At 46.5% G+C, this 19810-nt stretch overlaps 1 protein-coding gene across 4 annotated transcripts in view; it reads left to right on the forward strand.

Annotated features, from left to right (window-relative positions):
• The window catches only part of LOC142579393 (uncharacterized), a 120508-nt gene that overhangs the window by 44588 nt on the left and 56110 nt on the right, over positions 1–19810 (forward strand). For 3 of the 4 annotated variants that reach the window (XM_075689527.1, XM_075689526.1, XM_075689528.1), the window contains 4 exons: positions 1027–1104; positions 6361–6648; positions 9217–9467; positions 16694–16997. In XM_075689527.1, coding sequence (XP_075545642.1) covers positions 6414–6648; positions 9217–9467; positions 16694–16997 — 790 coding nt within the window. In that variant the 5' untranslated portion in view covers positions 1027–1104; positions 6361–6413. The remainder of the gene's footprint in view (positions 1–1026; positions 1105–6360; positions 6649–9216; positions 9468–16693; positions 16998–19810) is intronic. The other variant, XM_075689529.1, reaches the window with a different exon arrangement.

Below are 19810 nucleotides of genomic sequence, written 5' to 3' on the forward strand. Positions count from 1 at the left end.
TGGCTCTTCTACGAACGAGTTTCAGTGTCATTTTGCAAGTGGTGTATGTGAAGAAACACACATTTTCCTTCCTATTTCCTATCCTGCCTTTTGCTTCTTACCACTGGCTCTGTTTAAATTGTATCGCAATAGTACTGTACTGTTTTATGTACAAGCTGTAACCTCCCGAGGCCTAGAGTGCATTTTGTGTCACTGAATTTTTCCATAGTTATAGATTATGCCAGTTTGGCTGCCAAAGAAAACGTAAAACCACATCTTATATTGTTTTAAATCTTTGGTAGTGAGTACAGCAACTCCAATAAATTGGACTTAGCCGATAGTATTGCATAAAGATTATTAATTAAGCAGACAAAATTAGTTTCTACGTATTCCTTCAGTCATTGGAAACACTAATAAATTGTTGTTTACATAAGTAACTATAGATCCACTTCTAAGGTGAGCGCCAACATTTTAAAAGTTCCTGCTCTGGTGGGAAACAAGTGTACCTAAATCATGCCCCCCAGATGGCAGCACAGGGCCCAGAGCAAACCAAGAAGGGGCCTTTTGTCAAGTGAGGGGTGTTTCTCTGACTGCCGCGCCCAGCTTTCTAATGTCCAATTTATTGTACAAGTGCTCCATTCTCATGCTCAGGAGGGTAAAGCATGGCATCGGCCAATCATTGCATGTTGGTCAATCCTAGCAGCCTGCAGTGCAACTGTGCTGTCTAGGCTCAGTATTCTTCAGTATCAACAGGGTGGCTGACTTTTCTGACAGTTTATGCAATGAATATCCATTACTCTATGTGTCACAGTAATGAAACTGAGGTTTGCCATGGCCACTGTCGTGGGGCTGAAGTCTGGAAATTTATAGCTTTTGATTCTCTGCATAACAGGCCGCTCTGTTATGCTCTGCTTGCTTTTAACATGTTATTAAACCTTCTTGGATGCTAGTTGTGCACTTGAGTATATATTTTAATATAAGAATATGAGACCTATAATGTGTATACTGACGCAGTGTCCTAAGTCTATTCACATTTGCGTTTTTCAGGAAGAAAACAGCATGCCATTTTTGCTGACACTTTTCTGCAGGAGTCCATAAGGCCACTGCTTGATACAAGAAACACTGGTGAGTGCGGAACTGTTTCCTTTGTTTTGAGAAACACCTGCTACGTTTAAGTGATTGAGAATGGGAGCCTAGGGGCCCAATTTTTGTTAACCACAAGCATATGAAGCAAACTGACAATGAAACCAGGGAAAGCTTAGGATAAATTTTAATAGAGATGTAGAAAGATAAAGGGATATGGAAGTAGACTTCAAAACAACTTGCCGCAGGTCTGGTCCATACCCACGTCCTCGCAATACACATGTGATGATCTTACCAATTGAACTGCCGTGATGCAATTTTCTCATCCATTTTTCTTGGGTATTATACGTGTAATAGATATCATGCGGGGAGTGTTAGCCAGCACAACAACTCACAGCCATGGTGGCTGATGTAGACCATCAGCTGCCAGAAAAACCAATTTGAATGAGAAGAAAATTGATTTTGTTTAATTTAAAAGTTGGCGACAAACGATGCGGTTTCATGCTGTGTGAACGGTATCTTCACAATAGCAGTACTAAGTAAAGCCAGCTGCGCTTTCGTGTCCACTCTAGTCCATCGTGCAATATTGCTGCCTCCGGTAGGACGACACTACAGTGAAACCTCGTTAAATTGTAGCTGGCTAGAGCTCGGAAAAAGAACATACTAAACGGTAGTACTGCTTAACCGAAATAGCATGAGATCGCCCTCTTACCTGTAAAAAGCGGAACTCAGAGGGAGTGCGGTGAAAGGGCAAAAACATGCAGTATTTATTCACTTGCGCAACAAAAGTCTGTTATCTTTGTTTGATGCTGGGGCGGCCTAGCAGTGATGACAGCTGCCTCAAACTTACTGAAGCTGCAAGCCAGCTTTAAAACTAGCCCCCTCTTCTCAGCAGACACTTGCATGGCACATTCCTTGTTGGCATTGCATCACGGTAGCGCTGCAGAAGTCACAGAGTGCCTTTGTCATTGCTGGGTGCTGTTCTTGTCGCGACGATTGCATTCATGAGGCTGACGTAATGCGCAGCTGCTGCCATTATCGGGTCTGAATTGCCCATGCTGTTCCATTCTGCGTCGTCCTCATCACTGTCGTTAGGCGACACTTCTGCAACAACAGAGGCAACGATGGCGCAAACCTTGTAGCCGACATCTTTTCACGGTTGCAGAAGCACTGCCAAGCAACTTCTTCATATTCCAAATGCCACACACCGTAGTCAATGGTAGATCCCTGTCGTGTGCCAGCGCCGACACTCTTCATGCCACTTTCAATAGCACGAACAATGTCCAATTTTTCTTCTATGCTGAGCAAACGGTGTCTTTTATCCGAGCTTTGGCATGACGTGAGTCCTAGCTTGCATGACGGCACAATGCTCTCTGGCACGGCGCCGAAATGGTGTTGGTGTTGATGTGGCTTCACGCGCAAGCGCGCAGGACGCTTGGAGGTCGTTGTCGTGATCTCTGAGGCTTGTTGTTCTACCGGGCTGCCCGATGGGGACGGTGGACCGCTGTGAATGCGCAACGAAAAAGGGAAGCACTATATGTTAACCAATATGTACGCAATAAGCTGGTATGGTTTATGCGGATACAAAACGCATTATGTTCAATGGCCGCTGAGCTGGGGATTTGACTTCACTACTTTTAAAACGAAACTACTGTTTAAGCGGGTATGGTTTAATGAGGTTTTACTGTACTGGTAAAAGTGCCGGCAGCGGGGAGCAAATGCTGCATCTGCCTCTCACCTTCAACACCTCTTCGAAACTCGAGGTTATGCAACCTCCAGCACTGAATGCGTGGGAAGACAGCACACATGATGTCACGCCATCTCAGGGCAGCCACTCCTTCCACAGGCAGCAGAGTGCCTCTGAAAGGGCACACAGGCTGCGTATGCACTCAGGAGCATTGACAGCCATGAACAGCCACAGCCATGCTAGAGAAGGAGACATGTGCCAACCTGCCCCTCCCCCACCGCTCTCCCCCTCTTCTTGCGCGCTTGATCACATTGCTGCAAGCTCACTCCCTTCTCCCTTTTCTCCCTTATTCGTGTGGGAAGCTTGCTCATCAAGCCACCATCCTTTCCAGCTCACCCTTCACTTCACTTGCACGCTTTCGCTTATACCTAATGCATACAGTGTGCAAGACGCGATAGGATCTTATCACCAAAAGCACCTAAAGTATACATCTCACTTGTACTTTACAGTGCTCTCTTGGTCGGAAGTTTCCATTTATTGTCTTGGTATTCCTTCACAGCGGCAGTGAAATTTAATTATATTGAAATTGTGCTTAAACACGCTTTGTTATGTTAGGGTTGTAAATACATGTTGTTCCAGGGACAAGTCATGAAAAGTTATATCGAGAATTCTGTTATACAGTAGAACCTCGATGATATGAATCTTTCGGGATGGTGCGAAACAGAAATTCGTATCACCCATAACATTAACGAATCAGAAAATTAAGGGGGGACGTGGCCAACTTGCTCAAAATTTCCTATTGTTTTCTCACAATCACAGGACCTTCCTTTATCTCATAGCAAAATATTTAGAAAAAAATGCACAGAGGAATGAGAAAATTGCATTTTTTTAGCCTGTTGTCTTCTAAATCGGGAATAAATTCTGGCTTCAGGAGGTGCTATCAATCACATAACTGATTGTCTGAGCGTGGCTTTCCGTTGACGCTGCACCACCATCTTGGTATTTCTGTAAACACGACAGATCTGCAGTATTTCTCCACGCAGAAATAAGAACAAAAGCGAGCGTTAAAATGGAAAACTAGTATCGTGATTAATTGCTGCTGTCATGTGGCACGCAGAAAGCGCTCTTATTGATTGACATGAATTTCAATCACTGGTGCCCTTGTTTTGCGCACATTTTAGCAGCAGTGAGCTGCACACTTCACGCATTCCGAGGCCAACATTTCAAGATTTGCCTAATTATCTCAATTTTCTATTGTAGCTGCATTGTATCTTCCACCTTATGGTGATGAGGATATGATTTGCACAAGATAAAGAAATCTGTTTGCATTTCTTGGCAGCAGCATAGCTGCTTCGTATTGTGCCATTTGACAAATGCAAAAGCAGAAAAGTTACGAATTGTCATCAGGTGCTGAATATGATGGAAGGCGTATTCAGTGCTGGCACACTAATTTGGAGTTTCCTCTAATAAGAGTAGACTGTGCTGTATATTTTGATTTTCGTGTACCCAAGTTACTTATAGCTTGCTACCATAGCTTGTTGTTTGGCAATGCTAGGAGGCCTGAGCATGTGAAGCACCATCCTTTCTTGCCAATTAGTAAGCATTAAATTTTGTGATAAATTGGCTGATATTCGATTTGATATTTGGCTTTCTTCTATGAGTCGATTCAGTATTCAATTCGAAATCTGCGACAGTAAAAGCTCGTTAACTCACAGCTCGTTAATTCAAAATTTCGGATAATTCGAAGTAGCCGCCGTGGTCCATCTAAGAATGTATTGAAAGCAATATGTAATGCATTCCACTAATTCACACTGAAAAGCGGACTGCCACCGATAATTCGAACTCCGCACCATCGTCGATGGAGAGAGTGCTAGTGCGCAGGAGCATGTTGGTGACGATCGTCGCCATGCAGCTTTGCTCTTTCCATCTGCGGTCGCCTGTTGAACCTGTTGAAGGTCGGTTCTCTCCCTCTCTCAAGACCTTCAAAATAAAAACGCGGACTCAGCGCTGCATTTTGTTTATATTGTGATAGCAATTATATGGAAACTCCAAGTGCATTTCCAAGCGGCACCGTTAGGTTCCGTATAAAGTCCTAGGGCGATAAAGACGTCACCACGCGCCCTACACTGTATGTGCGAGAGGAGCTGACGACCGCAGCTCAATTTCGCCTGTGTGAAAGGGACGAATACGAAGACAAAGCGCACTGTCTTCTCTCGCACGCGAGGCACCTAACATTGCGATGTGCCAGGAGGGGGGGGGGGAGTTCTCTGCGCATGTGGAGCTGCGCACAGTTGCGCTGCCGTGTCATGGCCATATGTTGAGAGCGATCTGCTTTGGGGGCAGTGTCTAGTTGCGTCAGCGGCTCATAGCTTTGTGCGTGCTGTGTGTTCTCGGCGCTCACTTGTGCTGAAGCGGTAGACAGCACGAATGTCAATTCGCTTGCTCCTGTTGCCGCGTTTCCTCATGCCATTGTTTTGACAGAGAGTGTCTGTAGTCATTGGGTGTATGTGTTCATGTTTGCTATGAGCGCTAACACCATGCTTAGTATTTTAGTAAGCAAGCTAATGTTTGCAAGTTGATATGACCGATAAAATTACTATCCTTACTTCATACGGCTGTCTACTAATTTGCTATCGTAATTGGTGCTTCGTCTTTCGGGTGGAACTGCATCTTTTTTTCTTTCTTTTTTCCATGTTACATCTTTGAGGCTATGCTCTTTATCTGCGAGGTGTTCTGCTGAGAGTGGCACCAGGTAATGTCTATAACACAGCGGCCGTGACGATTATCGGTGCTCGCAATACCAAAAAGTACCTTTGATATTTTTGGCTATTACTCATAGGAAAGCACCACTGGGATATGTGTTTGGACTATGCATATAGTGAAACTTGGCACCGTGCAGCTGGTGCATCTACGAAAGTACAAGGGAGACCAACGTTGCAGCAGGTTGGGATATTTGAGAGTGCATTTTAGAATGCGGCTCTTGTTCCTGTGGCATGCGTCGGTGTGCGTTGCGTACAGCCAGTCACGTTACGGACGCTTGTGCTGCGCCAGCCAAAATGCTGTCCCCTCTAGAGTTCGATGCGTGCGCCATCGGCGGTTCTCTTCAGAGCAAGCCCAGAACAATCCTTAACCCGTACGCTGCGACCGTTGGCAAAGCGGCATGGGCACCCTTTTTCTTCTGTTCCATGCATTGTGGGTCGGCGCTGTGAATGCGTGGATGGAGCAAGAGACATCTTAACGTCGGGCATGTTGGACTGCGTCCGGTTAGGTTGACTGTGTCAGTGCTTCGAACGAAAGACGTTCTCGCCAACGTGACTTAGCGGGTGCACGCCTCGCTCACGCTATGTCGGACTATATACGTGCCTTAAACGAGCGATTCTTTTCTTTCATTAGATTTAATTTTGTATAACTCGAATTTTCGTAGCATCCCCGCAGAATTCAAATTAACGAGTTCTTACTGTATTCGGTATTCACACCCCATAGTACTGCAACACTTACCTACTTGGACGTCATTTGCAGCAAAGCATACGCAGACATGTGGCTATTTCACATACATATAGTCTGTGCTGCCAGTGCCTCAAGTCTGAACCGACTGTTCCTATGCTTTCTAGAGGCAGACTCTACCATGGCCAGCTGAAAGAGTCCACACTGAGGGGTGATTGCCATGAGCTCTGACGAGGAGGAGATTGTTCCGCAGCGCAAGCGCAACGCAAGGGTTATTGTTGATGAAGAGGAGGAGCAGTCGTCATCTGACAGTGGCTCAGAGGGCGGCAGCGGCGACGAGGATGAGGATGATGAAGAGAGCAGTGGGGAGCCCGGATCGTCCTCGGAAGAGGATGAGTCTGCAGCAGAAGATGAAGGTGGTGGTGGCGAGTCAGAGTGGGAGGAGATTCCTCAAGGTAGGTGTTGGTTTCTTCTGATTGTGTCACTGAGTTATGGGGAGGCTGTTGATATTTTATAGAGAAATTATTGCTGATGCCTTTGGATCAAAACTTAACCGTAGTTGGTTCCACAGCTGTAATTTAGGGCTCCCATTAACACTGGACCATAATGTACACATTAATTTTGTGAATAGCCATGTAAAACACCTAAATTGATATCATAGTGGCCTAGTACAATTACCTGCAAAGCAGAGCTGAAGACATAAATATCTTCTGTTTCTCTGTACTACTGCAATCCCTTTTTTATGTCTCTCGCATGTAGAAGTGTGGTGTGGCTTCATGGCAGCATAGGTTGTCAAATTTCTTGTGGTGGTAATGCTCTAAAATAGGATACACTCAGATTGTCGGTAAATTTAAATTTTTATTTCTGATGTTGGCATGTACCAAATATATGCTTATATTGAATATCGGATACAGCTAAGGTACATTAGAACATGGTTCATAAGTTTTGGAGGAAAAAGACCTCCACAAAAATGTACAATTCGAAGTCACTAAAAGTTTGGCAAACTAAACTGTAGTTGCCGCTTACGTAATGCGAAGCGCTGTAGCATGAGACGCTGACACGTGCCGATCCGGTGGGGCCCGAGCTGCTTGAGAGCATTGTCATTTTGGTGGCTTTAGTAAGCTTATGTTCATGATCCTCGAATTTGGCCTAGGTCAGCAGCTTTTCAAGCATAACACCCACCAGGAAGTTTTGCTGGGGGGCATTGTCTTTGCAGTGCGAAAAATGGCCAAGAAGCTTTCTTGAAAATCATATTTTCTATGTCTATAACCACTTTTCTACCTGATTAGTAAATGTCATCATTGAAAACCACGTAGAAGTGCTCTAAAAAATGTGTTGTATCAGCCAAGGTGGCGAAGCCTGACATTGGCCAAAACCGTGCTGCCTGCAGCAGGGAACGGCGGCGTGTGTAGGTTTAATGCCTTTTAACGCAGGCAGTTTGCTTCCTATGCCACACACGCCATGAAACAGATGGGTGAACGTGCTTGGTGGACGTGCTCGCAATGGGCTTGGTGGTGGTAGCTGCGAATGGCAACATGAAACAACCTATGAGGAGATTCGCTGCTATTGAACAGGAAATCGAGTGTGTGGCAGCAATTGTGTGACACAGTAGCTGCATACTGTGGAGAAACCGCCATTGCAGGTGTCTACTGCACTCTGTCACTTGTGCCTTGCGCCTTTTTTTGTTCACGTTGGGTTCAGAGGCTGGTAAACATGCCATACTATTGCAGTTGTGATATACTGTATTTACCCTATCCTAACATGCCCTCAATTATAGCGCACCCGTTTTTCGGGATCAAGAAAAAAGAAAAGCGTCCTTTGCAGTACTGTGCCACCTCATGCTTTCGTACAGAAATACAATGTTCTGTCAATTTAAAAAAAAGATTTACTCCCAATGTGCTAAATTTGCGAAAAATAAAAAAGCAGTTTCACCCGAAAGGCAAAGCATCGATTGCGATAGCACATTAGTAGACAGCTGTACAAAGTAAGGATAGTAGTTTTATCAGCCGTATAAACTTGTAAACATTCGCTTATAACTAAATTAACTAGCATGGTGTCACGTGCGCACAAGCAAACATGAACACTTCTCTCTCGATGACCACCAAAACTTGCTATCAAAACTCTGCAGTGAGGAGGTGCGGTAGCAGGAGTGAGCAAATTGACCTTCGTGCTGCCTCCCGCTTCAACATCAAATAAGTAATGAGATCACAATGCAGACCAAGCTATTGGCCCTCGGTGCACCTTGACGCGTAGACTCTGTCCCGATCACAGATCACTTTCAAGATAGGGTATATGTGGCTACACCATATCAGCAGTCGCCGAAGTATAACGCCTCTGATTCCCTTTGCGCGAGTCCCAAGCGCAAGTTTCTGGAACTCGGAACACCTCTGACTCTGCCCGATTTCAGTCTGTTTACACACATGATCACTTTCTCTTTAAATGCAGCATCATGATGAACTCGGGTGTGTTTTCGATATCGACACTTCCTTGCTCATAGAGCAGACACAGAAAATGGGAAGACAGACTGTACACTAACCTAAGCACACATACTACAGCACATGGAGGAACCTTAGCAGCTTGCCTCAAACTGCATACGAGGCAGCCATTTTGAATTGCTGATGTCAATATGGTAACACAGTTTTAGGGTCGTACTCAATTCTAACGTGCATGTAATTTTTGGACCTGTGTTGTCGTAAAAAATGTGCTCATTAGATTCAAGTGAATACAGTACTGAACATTGGTGCCAAAATACTGTGTTTTTCGGGAATGTTTTAGCCGGAAAAAGGAAGCGTAACTGTATTGGCAAATTTTTTGCATTCTCAGTCGCAGAATTGGTGCCGAGAAATCATGTGAAATGGGATTGCATCAACAAGGTTCTGCTGTATTTTCATGTAAAAAGCAACTTCACAATGAGTTTTGACTGTATAGACTGTGTAATGATGTCGACACGCCATCTCTTTAGCAGGTGGAACTTTTGCATCGCTTGAGGGTGCAGCTGCTCATTCGTGTGGGCTGTCTTTCAGAGCTGCTCTTGGAAGGTTGCCAGCAGCAGGTTGCCACCAGAGCAGTGGAAGCAGTATCGGCCAAGAAGACTGTCCATGCTGCTCTGCGCAAGGCAGCCGATGCTGCAGGCGAGGCTAGCGACAGCGACCTGAGTGACGCAGAGGCAGAGCGGTGCGCTGTTTGCCTCAACCGTTTCTTGGGACAGGAGGTGGGCACGCCCGAGAGCTGTGACCACACCTTCTGCCTCGACTGCATACAGGAATGGGCCAAGGTGGGCATGGATGTCTGCATTTGCATTGTTTCTTCCATTTGCTTGTTTCACATTAGTTTGGGTTACGAAGCATTATAGAGAGCTGTAGATACACAGTAAATCCTTATTCTGGCTTGCCGGTTTGGAAAATTAAATAACTACAACTCACCATTCACCATATTGTCCTTCCAAATGTGTGTGGCTCAGTAGCATACTTATGGTCAATAATTTGGAAATATTTTAGTACTACATCATGTAATTCAATTTAGCCTCTGATCTTGGCAGCTGTGGAGCACTAGTAACGGGCATTGCAAAAGTTATGCTGTAGTCCAATTTAAATGAAGCACTGAAGTAGCCGTTGCTATGTTCAATGATTAGATGAACCATGGAAGCGCGATGTATCCTTTCTGTGTTTTGTACCACGTGTGTGTAAGTCTTGCAAATAGGTGATAGGTTTAGCCCTTTGAGGGTTTTTGCCATACGTGTACTGCGCAGCTGATCTGTCCCACACGGTTTTCGACGTACATGTACGGTGTGAATGTTATACCATATTTATTCGCATAATGATCGCACTTTTCTGTAAAAAAATTGACGCAAATTCCAGGGTGCGATCATTACACGGGTTAAATTTCCCGCGAAAACAATTTTTTTCATCCTGCATTTGCTGCGGGATGACAACAGTTCAAGCAGGCGGCTGCCGCTGTAATAGTGTGGGACACCAAAACAAAAATGGCGGCCGGTGGAGCAAGGCGAACGAGCCGAACGCGATTTTTTTCCTTCTCGTGAGTACATTACGCACATTGAAACAGTTTCTTCCATATCAGTAATGAGTAATAGCATTAATATCGGCAAGTTTGCAACAATAATGTAGCCATGTCCACTTTGAGGAGACAGAAACAGAGATAGGTGCGCTTAGCTGCCAGTGACATAGAAACACATGGCGGGCATGCTGCAGAAAGTGCGGCATTTGTCTTCACTACTATCCTAATATGGCACATTTCCACTAAGGGTGGGCGAATACCTTAGCTATGTTACAAGCGTCGACGTATGAAAAGGGTACATTTCTAACGTATCAGTGTAAACGTGGCCACTATCGTTGACGCTCGCGATTTGTTGCGTGCGTGCCCACGAGTGCAGACGAGAAAAATCGAAAGGCGCCTTTTTCGTCGTTGTTGTTGGCCAAACCCATCATTAAGCCTACAAGTAACTAAGCCAAGGCAAGTTTGGTTGTAGCTTTTCTTTTTCTGGAAGTGTGGAAAGTGATGAAAGGAATGGAAAGGGGCATCTGCTTAAGAATGTTTGGTGCTTGCTGACCGCTTGGTATGTCTTGAAGAGTCGTTCGCGTAGCATTTGACAGCATTCGACAAATGGTAAGCGCGATCATCATTAGCTAGACTTGGCACACGACATATCACTGCGACAAGTTGGAGGACGATCATTATGCGAGTAGATATGGTATTTCGTATTTTGCGCAATTTCGACATTACTGGTTGTTAAGAGGTGCTGCCATCTCTATGGAGTCACTCAAAGTAATTTGAAACTGTGTTTCACTTACCAGTGCGCACAACTTCACAAGTTTACCTCCGAGCACTCGGACAAGTGGTCATGCACGTGTTGTCTGCTATACTCCAAAGCTTGGGTGGAGGAGGTGCTATCCTTTTTTTACACATGCTGCCATTGCCTTTCCAGTAGTGGGATGTGACCAGAGCTCAGAGATACTAATCAGTTTTCTTTTTCTTTGCCTTCAGTTGTGGTTCTTTCAGTTGTGATTCGCATATTCCTATACAGTGAAACCTCGTTACCACTAACACCACATTAACAGACTTTTCAGAATAACAATGGTTATTCAATTTCCCTGTGTTAACAATGCCTCAGTTTTACGAACTAATGTTCCGAAATCTGGGGATTCTTGATTTCCGTGTATCCTTCACGGTACAGTCGAACCCGACTATATCGAGCCCGTTTACATCAAATTATTCTATATATCGAACAATTCCTGGACAAGGTATAGTTACAATGAGTATATATAGCAAAAATTCCACTCACATCGAACAAAAATAGCAGCGACTCCTGATATATCAAACGTCAAGCTGCGAAAAAATGCCCCCAGAAGTTTGCTTTCCCTCGTGGTGGTAGGGAAACCCGGCGGCGCGGCTCCATTCAGCTGCTGTCCCTACCGTGACTGCGCTGCGTTGTGCGAGCTGTCGACACTCCCATGCAAAAAATGATCCTTGCCCACCCGCAGCGCTCGCGCAGACAGCCAATCAGAGGCTCTTGTGCCCTCGTCATGCAAGATGGCGAAAGTGCAAGTTGTCTTGCTGCTTTTCTGGTTCATTGTGTATGCGTCTTGTGGGCCTTCTCCTGCACTGTTGCCGTGATGAAGCGGCAGAATTCGCCTTTCGTCGTGAAGCTCGAGATCACAAATCGGGTCGAACGCGGTGACAAGTCGGATGTCCTCACAGCATGCAAGATTCGGAGGAGCACTCTGAGCACGATCTTGAAGAATAAGAGGAGATTAGGGCTAAAGTGGCCAAACTCGCAACCCGGTGCCCGTGGCACCTGACGCTTACGCACGGCCGTGTACGAGTGGTTCAACCGAAATTGCTTCTGCCGTGCCGGCTTCCGCATGCTCGGTGATGACTGTAAATTCTGATGAATGCAACAAAGCCGTTGCCGGTGTTGCCGAAGTTTGAAGCGAGCTGTCAGAATTTCCGGAAGCTGTTGACGAATCAACGGTGGACGAGTTTGTGAGTGCAAATGATGGTGTCGCGACCACAGGAGAGCCCGAAAACGAGGACTACATTGCCGACATCGTACCGAGCACAAGTGAAATTGGGCACAATGAGGAAAGCAATGACGGTCCTTTGCCCACATCCTCCGAAGTGATTGGTGCACTCGCACTAGTCCGGTGCTTTTGCGCAAATGCGGAAGGTTGCGGCCTCAGCTGCTCCGACTCCTTAGACAATGTGGAGAAGTGCATGTGTCGCTGGCAGCGAAGTTGCCCAATCAGAAGAAAATGCAGGACTATTTCATGCGAAACTAAGCTAATTCCATCAATAAAGTGATTTTATAAATGGTACATGCTTTTATGACATCCACTTATTTGGCAGGCTTATATTGAATTATGCTCTATATCAAACTGATAGGCGTTTTTTTGGGAGTTCGATATAGCCGGGTTCGACTGTAGCTGGAACAGTAGGCTAGCAGACTACAAAACATAGAGAGCGAACGTTGGAATGCATGGCTTTGGAAAACCTGAGATGGCATCTGAGAAAAAAAGAATGTGGGCGAGTGGAGATGATGGCGCATCAGGTTTTGCGAGCGCATGCTCTGCCCAGAAAAGTGTTGCCTAGCAATGGAGGCGCGTCTCTTCCTTCTTTCACCCTTCTTTCTGCTTATGCCTCTTTCTTTCGCGCTTCTTTCTTCGCGTGTGATGAAATGTAACCTACACACTCGCGGGAATGCCACACGGTCGCACTTTGCACTTTACAGATGCTGTCGTTTACGCCCACTTGCGCTTTGGCATAGTTCATGTGTCCGCCTTGAGCAAGATAGTTGTGTCCACGCTAAGAAATGTGAAAAACAAACAAAAAACAAGAAACATTGTGCTTTGGAAGTGACATGGAGCTACCTTTTTGTCAGTAGTTTTTTTCGGCGTCGGCATCTGCTTTACGCGAGTCACTCATAATTATACAGTGCTTTGGGAGTGCGTGGCAGCGGAAGCTATGACAAATGGCAACAGCATATGCCAAGAGCCAACGGCGACGTTATCGTGGATAGCCCATATGGTGACAACTTATGAACTGATGGGTTGATGGGCAGAAGGTTAAATTCTGGGGTTTTCACACCATAGTGATCTTTCAGAATAACGAACAATTTACCGCAGCCCCTGAAGTTCAATATATTGAGATTTCACTGTACATAGGGGTGTGTGCAGTTGTGATTTTGGTATGGCTGCACATAGTGCCTCTTCTCCTAGCGACTGCTCAAACATTTCTTGCGACTTATTTCTGATGCATTTCTTCTTGGAATGAAATGTGTTTTTGGAACAACAAATTGATAGCCATAAATTTTGCTAAACCATTTTCTCGATCTCTTGCAAGTCAAAGAAGTCTGGTCAATTGATAAGATTTATTTATCTGTTTCTCTCTCTTACTGTATATAGTCGAACCCGGATATATCGAACCCGCATATTTCGAATTATTGGCTATATCGAACACACAGGTTACCCCCTTGAATATACTATGTAAAAGTATAGGACAATTGCGTAGTATATCGAATTCCATGTTCGTCGGACATTCGATATATCGAACGCCGTGCCGCGCCCCTGGAAGGTGCGCTTTTCCCAAAGACATTCGTGTCCGGTCCTCGGCGGAAAAAATTTCCGCAGAGTCAGTCAGCAGGTTCCTCCTCTGCGCATGCGCGGCCGTCGCCTAGCGACGGAGACACAGAGCCTTTCCCCCGTTCTTGCACCCCACCGGCGCGAGCTCTCTCGTTCCTCCTCTACCGCCAGCGAGTGCGTTGGGCAAGGCCATTGGAGCTTAGCAAAGAGAGTGCGCGGCATGCAGACGCGGCGACGTTTCCCAAGCCACGGTTCCTGGGGGAATGAAGAGACAGTGAGGGGTCGGCACGGTCGCTCGTGGGCGATCTTTTTCCCCGCTCTCTTCTTTCTTTTCCCTTTGTCATTCCATCGCAGCCCCGTTGACTGCCACTCGAACAGGCTTCGCTCGGACTGCTCCATCTACGCATCGCGCCTTTTCTTGTGCGTACCTGTGTTTCAACGTGCCGTGTGTAGCGTGTATGATTGCGGTCACCTGAGAGCTATGACATCTTCGGACATAAAAAAGAGGAAGAATCTGGGCTTTGCAAGAAAGCTTGAGGTAATCCGGCGTGTCGAGAACGGAGAAAAAAAGTCCTCCGTGGCAGATGCATTCGGCATTCCGCGGAGTACTTTAAGTACATTGTTAAAAAACAAGGACATCAAGCTTAAAGCAGGTGAGGAAAGTCGCTCGGGAGCGTGTCGTGTGTGCCCTGCTGCTTTTGACAAAGTGAAGAAGGCACTCTATCTGTGGTTTCTTGAAATCTGAGTGAAAAACATTCCCATGGATGGCCCGATGGTAATCGAAAAGGCCAAATGGTTTGCTACAGCTCTTGGCGAAGAGAACTTTTGTGGTGGCACTGCGTGGCTGCAACGGTTTAAAAACCGCCACGTCATTGTAGGAAAGGCCATTTCAGGCGAAAGGGGGGGTGTCAGCAGCCAGGGGATGCAGCAGTGGCTTTCTGAGGAGTGGCCGAAGATCACAGAAGTTTTCGCCTGCAGGAATCATCAATGCAGACGAAACTGGTCTCTTTTGGCAAATGTTGCCGAATAAGACACTCGCTCTTCGTGGAACCTCATGTCACGGCGGTAAAATGAGCAAAGTGCGTGTGTTGGTGCTGCTTGCAGCCAACATGGACGGCTCGTGCAAGCTACGGCCATTCGTGATCGGGAAGAGCAAGTCACTGCGCTGCTTCTAGAACTGTAAACAGCTTCCCGTCCGCTACGGCTGTAATAAGAAGGCTTGGATGACATGTCAACTTTTTGTTGAATGGCTGCAGGCTTGGGACGCTGAGTTGGGCAAGTCAGGCCGCCGAGTTTGCTTTCTGGTAGACAACTGTTCGGCCCATAAAACGACTTGCAAGCTGCAGCACATAGAACTGAAGTTTGTCCCGCCAAACACCACAGCGGGACTGCAACCCCTCGACCAAGGTATCATAAAGGCATTAAAAGGTAGGCTATCGGAAGCGACTTATCCAACGGCTCCTCGTAAACCTCCGCATGGGAACCGATCTCAAGATTGACCTGCTCGGCGCGATCCAGATTATTACCGGCGCTTGGGGCGACGTGAAGCAGGTCACATTAGCCAACTGTTTCGGCAAGGCAGGCCTTGAAGTGGCCAGAGATGAATGCCCAGAAGCTTTAGATGACGATGAGTGCTTGGAGGACGCGTTTCGCGACTTGTCCAAATTTTCCCGCCGCCGTCCCGTCCGAAGTGACTGTTCATGACATCATTAACGCTGACAGCGAAGTTCAAGCGGTAGCCGACCTCGCTGATGAGGACATTGTGGCCGGAATAGCTGGCGTTCAAGACGGCGATTCCAGCGACGACGAGGACAGCTGTGTTTTTGGAGAAACGTGTCCGTGCACAGCCACTGAACTGACGTCAGCGTTCAGCCTGATTCGGCGCTGTTGCGGCGAAATGGAAGGCACTGGGCTCTCGCACCTGGGCAGTCTCGAGAAGATTGAGTCTCATGTTTTCAACTTCATTTCCCAGAGGAAAAAGCAGCCCAAAATTTGTGATTTTTTTTTCTGTGAAATAAAGCGTTTTCATATTCTGTGCACATGCTATGTGATTCGCGGCTGTTCCAATCAATAAGCCACAATTTTTTGTGATAGCAAGTGCTTTTTTGGCCTATATGTGTATATTGAATTTTCGCTATATCGAACTATTTTCCGATCCCCGTAAAATTTGATATATCCGGGTTCGACTGTAGCATATTTGTGTGTATAGTTTTGTGCGAGTAAAGCGTTTTTCAAAGAAATTATTGCTTGGTAGAAATTTGTGCTGTATTCATGAATTTTCTATCATTTTCTATACAGAAATTTGCCATTAAAGAAATTGACCACAAGCGCACAGTTTGCATGAAAAAAATCGGCCCTTGAAGGAATATATTAAGGCAAAATACTAAACGGAGGCACAATACAGACAAGTCATTGTCTCGTTGTGTCAGTCTGGTTTTCTGCAGTCTGACTTGCCTTTATGAGAATGCAAGATCAGCCAACCCAAGAGTTGTTCTTTCTGAATTTGTTTTGGCTACAAGGCATGCTGCGTGGCAGAATGCTGGAAACACCACTACTGCTCCAAATAGAGGCCTTTGAGTGTGATCTGTCGGCAAACAATAAATTTGCTGTCTACATTACGATGGACGATTTTGTTGTGGTTCCAAAGTACCATTTGTCTATGGCCTGTCTTTGCTATGAACAGTGTCAATGGTAATGCAACTTGCTCACCGAAACTGAAACTCCCGATTGTACATGTTTTGAAATTTATATTCATTTGTTCCAAATACTTAAAATTCGTGAGTACTGTAATTTCAACTAAAACGAACACCAAATAGCATAATATTTAATCAAATAATGGAAAATATCAAATATTTGCACAAGCGCATGTTTAATATCCTTTCCTGGGCATGTTGCACGTGCACAGAACATGAACACATGCCCCGTGGACCGGTCTGTGTTTCGGCTCATCTTGGTGCGCAAGGGAGACAGAGTGGTCCACCAAATCTCAGTACCGGTCCCTGGTGAGGGGGAGGCACAGGAGCAGCAGGAAGAAGAGGACTTGACTTACTGTGAAGTGTGCGGTCGGTGTGATCGTGAGGATCGTCTGCTTCTGTGTGATGCCTGTGACTTGGGGTACCACTGCGAGTGCCTGAGCCCGCCACTAGACTCAGTGCCCATAGAGGAGTGGTACTGCCCCGACTGTGCCCCTGACCATGCCCCACCAGAAGGTATGTTTTACACACATGTTGCACATGCCAACACTTTCAGACCACTTTGTTAGATCAGCTGAAGTACCATATGCGATTGTTTACCCTTACCGTTTGCACCTGCTCGGAAAAGACCATATGTTCCTTCATACAGAAAACAGGAAGTAGCCACAATGTAATCTCTTAAGAGTGTGTATACCCTGAATCTTTGAGGCTGAGCGATACTCAAACCTCAGTGCAATAAACACAAAAGTAATAACAAATTATCACACCGAGAGAAGTAAATATGAAAAGTTTCTCTCTAGTAGCAGCATGTAACAAATGCAATATAACCTTGTTCCTATGTTTTGGAAACACACTTGAGAAAAAATGCAGTAACCAGGAAAACATGCGACCCGAAGTCACTAAAAAATTGGGCACGCTCAACTGTCGTTGATACAGTAAAAGCTTGTTCATTCAAATTCCACAAGAATGCTATGAAAGTTCGAATTATATAAAATTTGAAGTAATGAAAGCCGTAGAAAAGAAATAGTCTGGTTAAGGCGCGTATACAGTCTGACCTAGCATGAGCACGCGCGTGCACACACTACGTCACGTTGGCGAGAACAACGACACATATACAGTAGAACCCCGCTGTTACGTTCCTCACTGCTGCGTTTTCCCGGCTGCTACGTCGTTTTCATCTGGTCCCGGCATAGCTTCCATAGGATCCAATGTATAAGGAACCCCGCTGTTACGTAGTAGCTGTGAAAACATTCCCGCATGATGCGTCGCAACCCGAACCCGCCTGGGCTAAAGTAGGCAATGCGCTCCAACCGCCATTTTGGTTTTTGACGAGTTTTGACCGGGCTTGGCAGGGCTTGGCTATGGAACTGGCTGCAAGAAGCCGCACGCCAGTTCAAGAGGCCGCCAATAGATGGCCATACGTGAAAAATGCTCTCACTATCACTGTGATTACGGTCACCGCATGGTTTGTTGGACGGGTCGACTCACGGAGGAAGGAAACTCAGGAGAGGCCCTGACGTCACTCTTTGTGAAGCTATAGCTAAAGGGAAGCCGGAAGTTGGCGTTGCTCCACCTATCGGGCCAGCTCTCCTCTCTTGTTTACGTTTCTCATGAAACCACGCCGCGCTGCGCGCAACCGGGCTGCGCGCAGCCGGGCTGCTCGGACGCGCACGCTCCGCAGCAATACTAAACAATCGTTAGCACGTTAGCATGATTACGCCAAAGAGGGCAAAATTTACCGCGGATATTCCTTCGTCCGTTGCCATTGCTGTGGCGCGGTGACGACGAGGAGCACGAGCCGCATGATGCCGGGGAGTTGCCAAATCCTAGCTTTGGAGAAGCCGTCGTGGCTCTAGACCTCCTCCGCAGGTACGTCGCACCTCACAGCGACGCTGACAGCAGTGCGGCCTTCCAGGCTATTGAGAAACGTGCGGCGATTTCTAGCGAGCGAAAGAGACGGCAAGTCGCCATTCTGGACTTCTTTAAGGTCTAAGCGCACTCTGTGGAAATAAATTGTCTATAGTTGAAGCTGCACTTTTTTCATTGATTTTCGGAACTTTCCTCACTGTTGCGTTCTCCCGGCTGTTACGTTTTTTTTCCTCGGTCCGGTGAAAAACGTATGAACGGGGTTCCACTGTAGTTTGATGCACTGGCGTAGCCAATGCAACCAATGCGGCTAACGCGGCCCAATGTCAAGGTGGCTCTTGCTCCATCCACGCGTTGGTCGTGCCAACTGCGCTGACCCACAAAGCATAGCGCGGAGAAAGAAGGTGCCCACGTCACTTCACCAACGGTTGAAGACACCTGTTCAAAGCGGCTCACGGGTTGGGAACCGTTCTGCACATGCTGCGCTGAGAGCACTCGACAGTGCACGCGGTGTAGTATAGAGGGGACGGTATTTTGGCTGACGCAGCGCAAGCGGCATAGCACGACTGGCCGCAAGCTATGCGCAATGAAAACACCAGGACTATATAAACGCGCCTTTCCGCCGCCGCCACTTGCCACAGAAACAAGAGTTGCGCTCTAAAATGCACTCGCAAAATGCACCACAAGCTGCTGCGACGTTGGTCTCCGTGGTACTCTCATAGCTGCACCGGCTGCACGTTGCAGAGTCCCACTATACGTATAGGTGGCATACAAACACGTATCCCAGCAATGCTTTCCTTTGAGTAATAGCCACAAATCTCAAAGGCTATGCTTTTTGGTACTGCGAGCAACACTGAAACTCACGGCTGCCATGTTTTAGACATTACCTGGTGCCGCTTGTTGGCAGAGCACCTCGTAGAGAAAGTGCATAGCCTCCAAGATGTAATACGAAAAAAGAAAAGAATAGAACAAAAAAGAAGGAAAAAGAACAGAAAGAAAAGAAAGAAAGACGCAGCGCCGCATCCGCGTTGTTAAAGATCTTGAGAGAGAGATAGAGAAAACTTACCTGCAACAGAGGCGTTGGCCATGCCTGGTTGGGCACAAACACATCTGTCTCCAGTTAGGCCTAAACAAAGGGTCGCAGATGGAGGAAGCAAAGCTGCGCGGCCCATGTGGCGACACCAGCTTCGCCAACGTGCTCCTGCACACTAGCACGCTCCCCATCCATGGTGGTGCGGAGTTCAACTTATCGGTGGTGGTGGGGATTTCAGTGTGAATTAGCAAGATGCGTTACATACTGCTTTCAATATATTGTTGAACGGATCGCGGCGGCTACTGCGGACTATCCAAAATTTCGAATTAACGAGTTGTGAATTAACGAGCTTTTACTGTATCTATGTAAAGTGTGAATTGTTGCAGCACGGGATGCCAACGCCTTATCCCCTGGCCTGAGCAGCGAAGAC

This window comes from Dermacentor variabilis, chromosome 4 (assembly GCF_050947875.1).
Source record: "Dermacentor variabilis isolate Ectoservices chromosome 4, ASM5094787v1, whole genome shotgun sequence".
Taxonomy (NCBI): Eukaryota; Metazoa; Arthropoda; class Arachnida; order Ixodida; family Ixodidae; genus Dermacentor; species Dermacentor variabilis.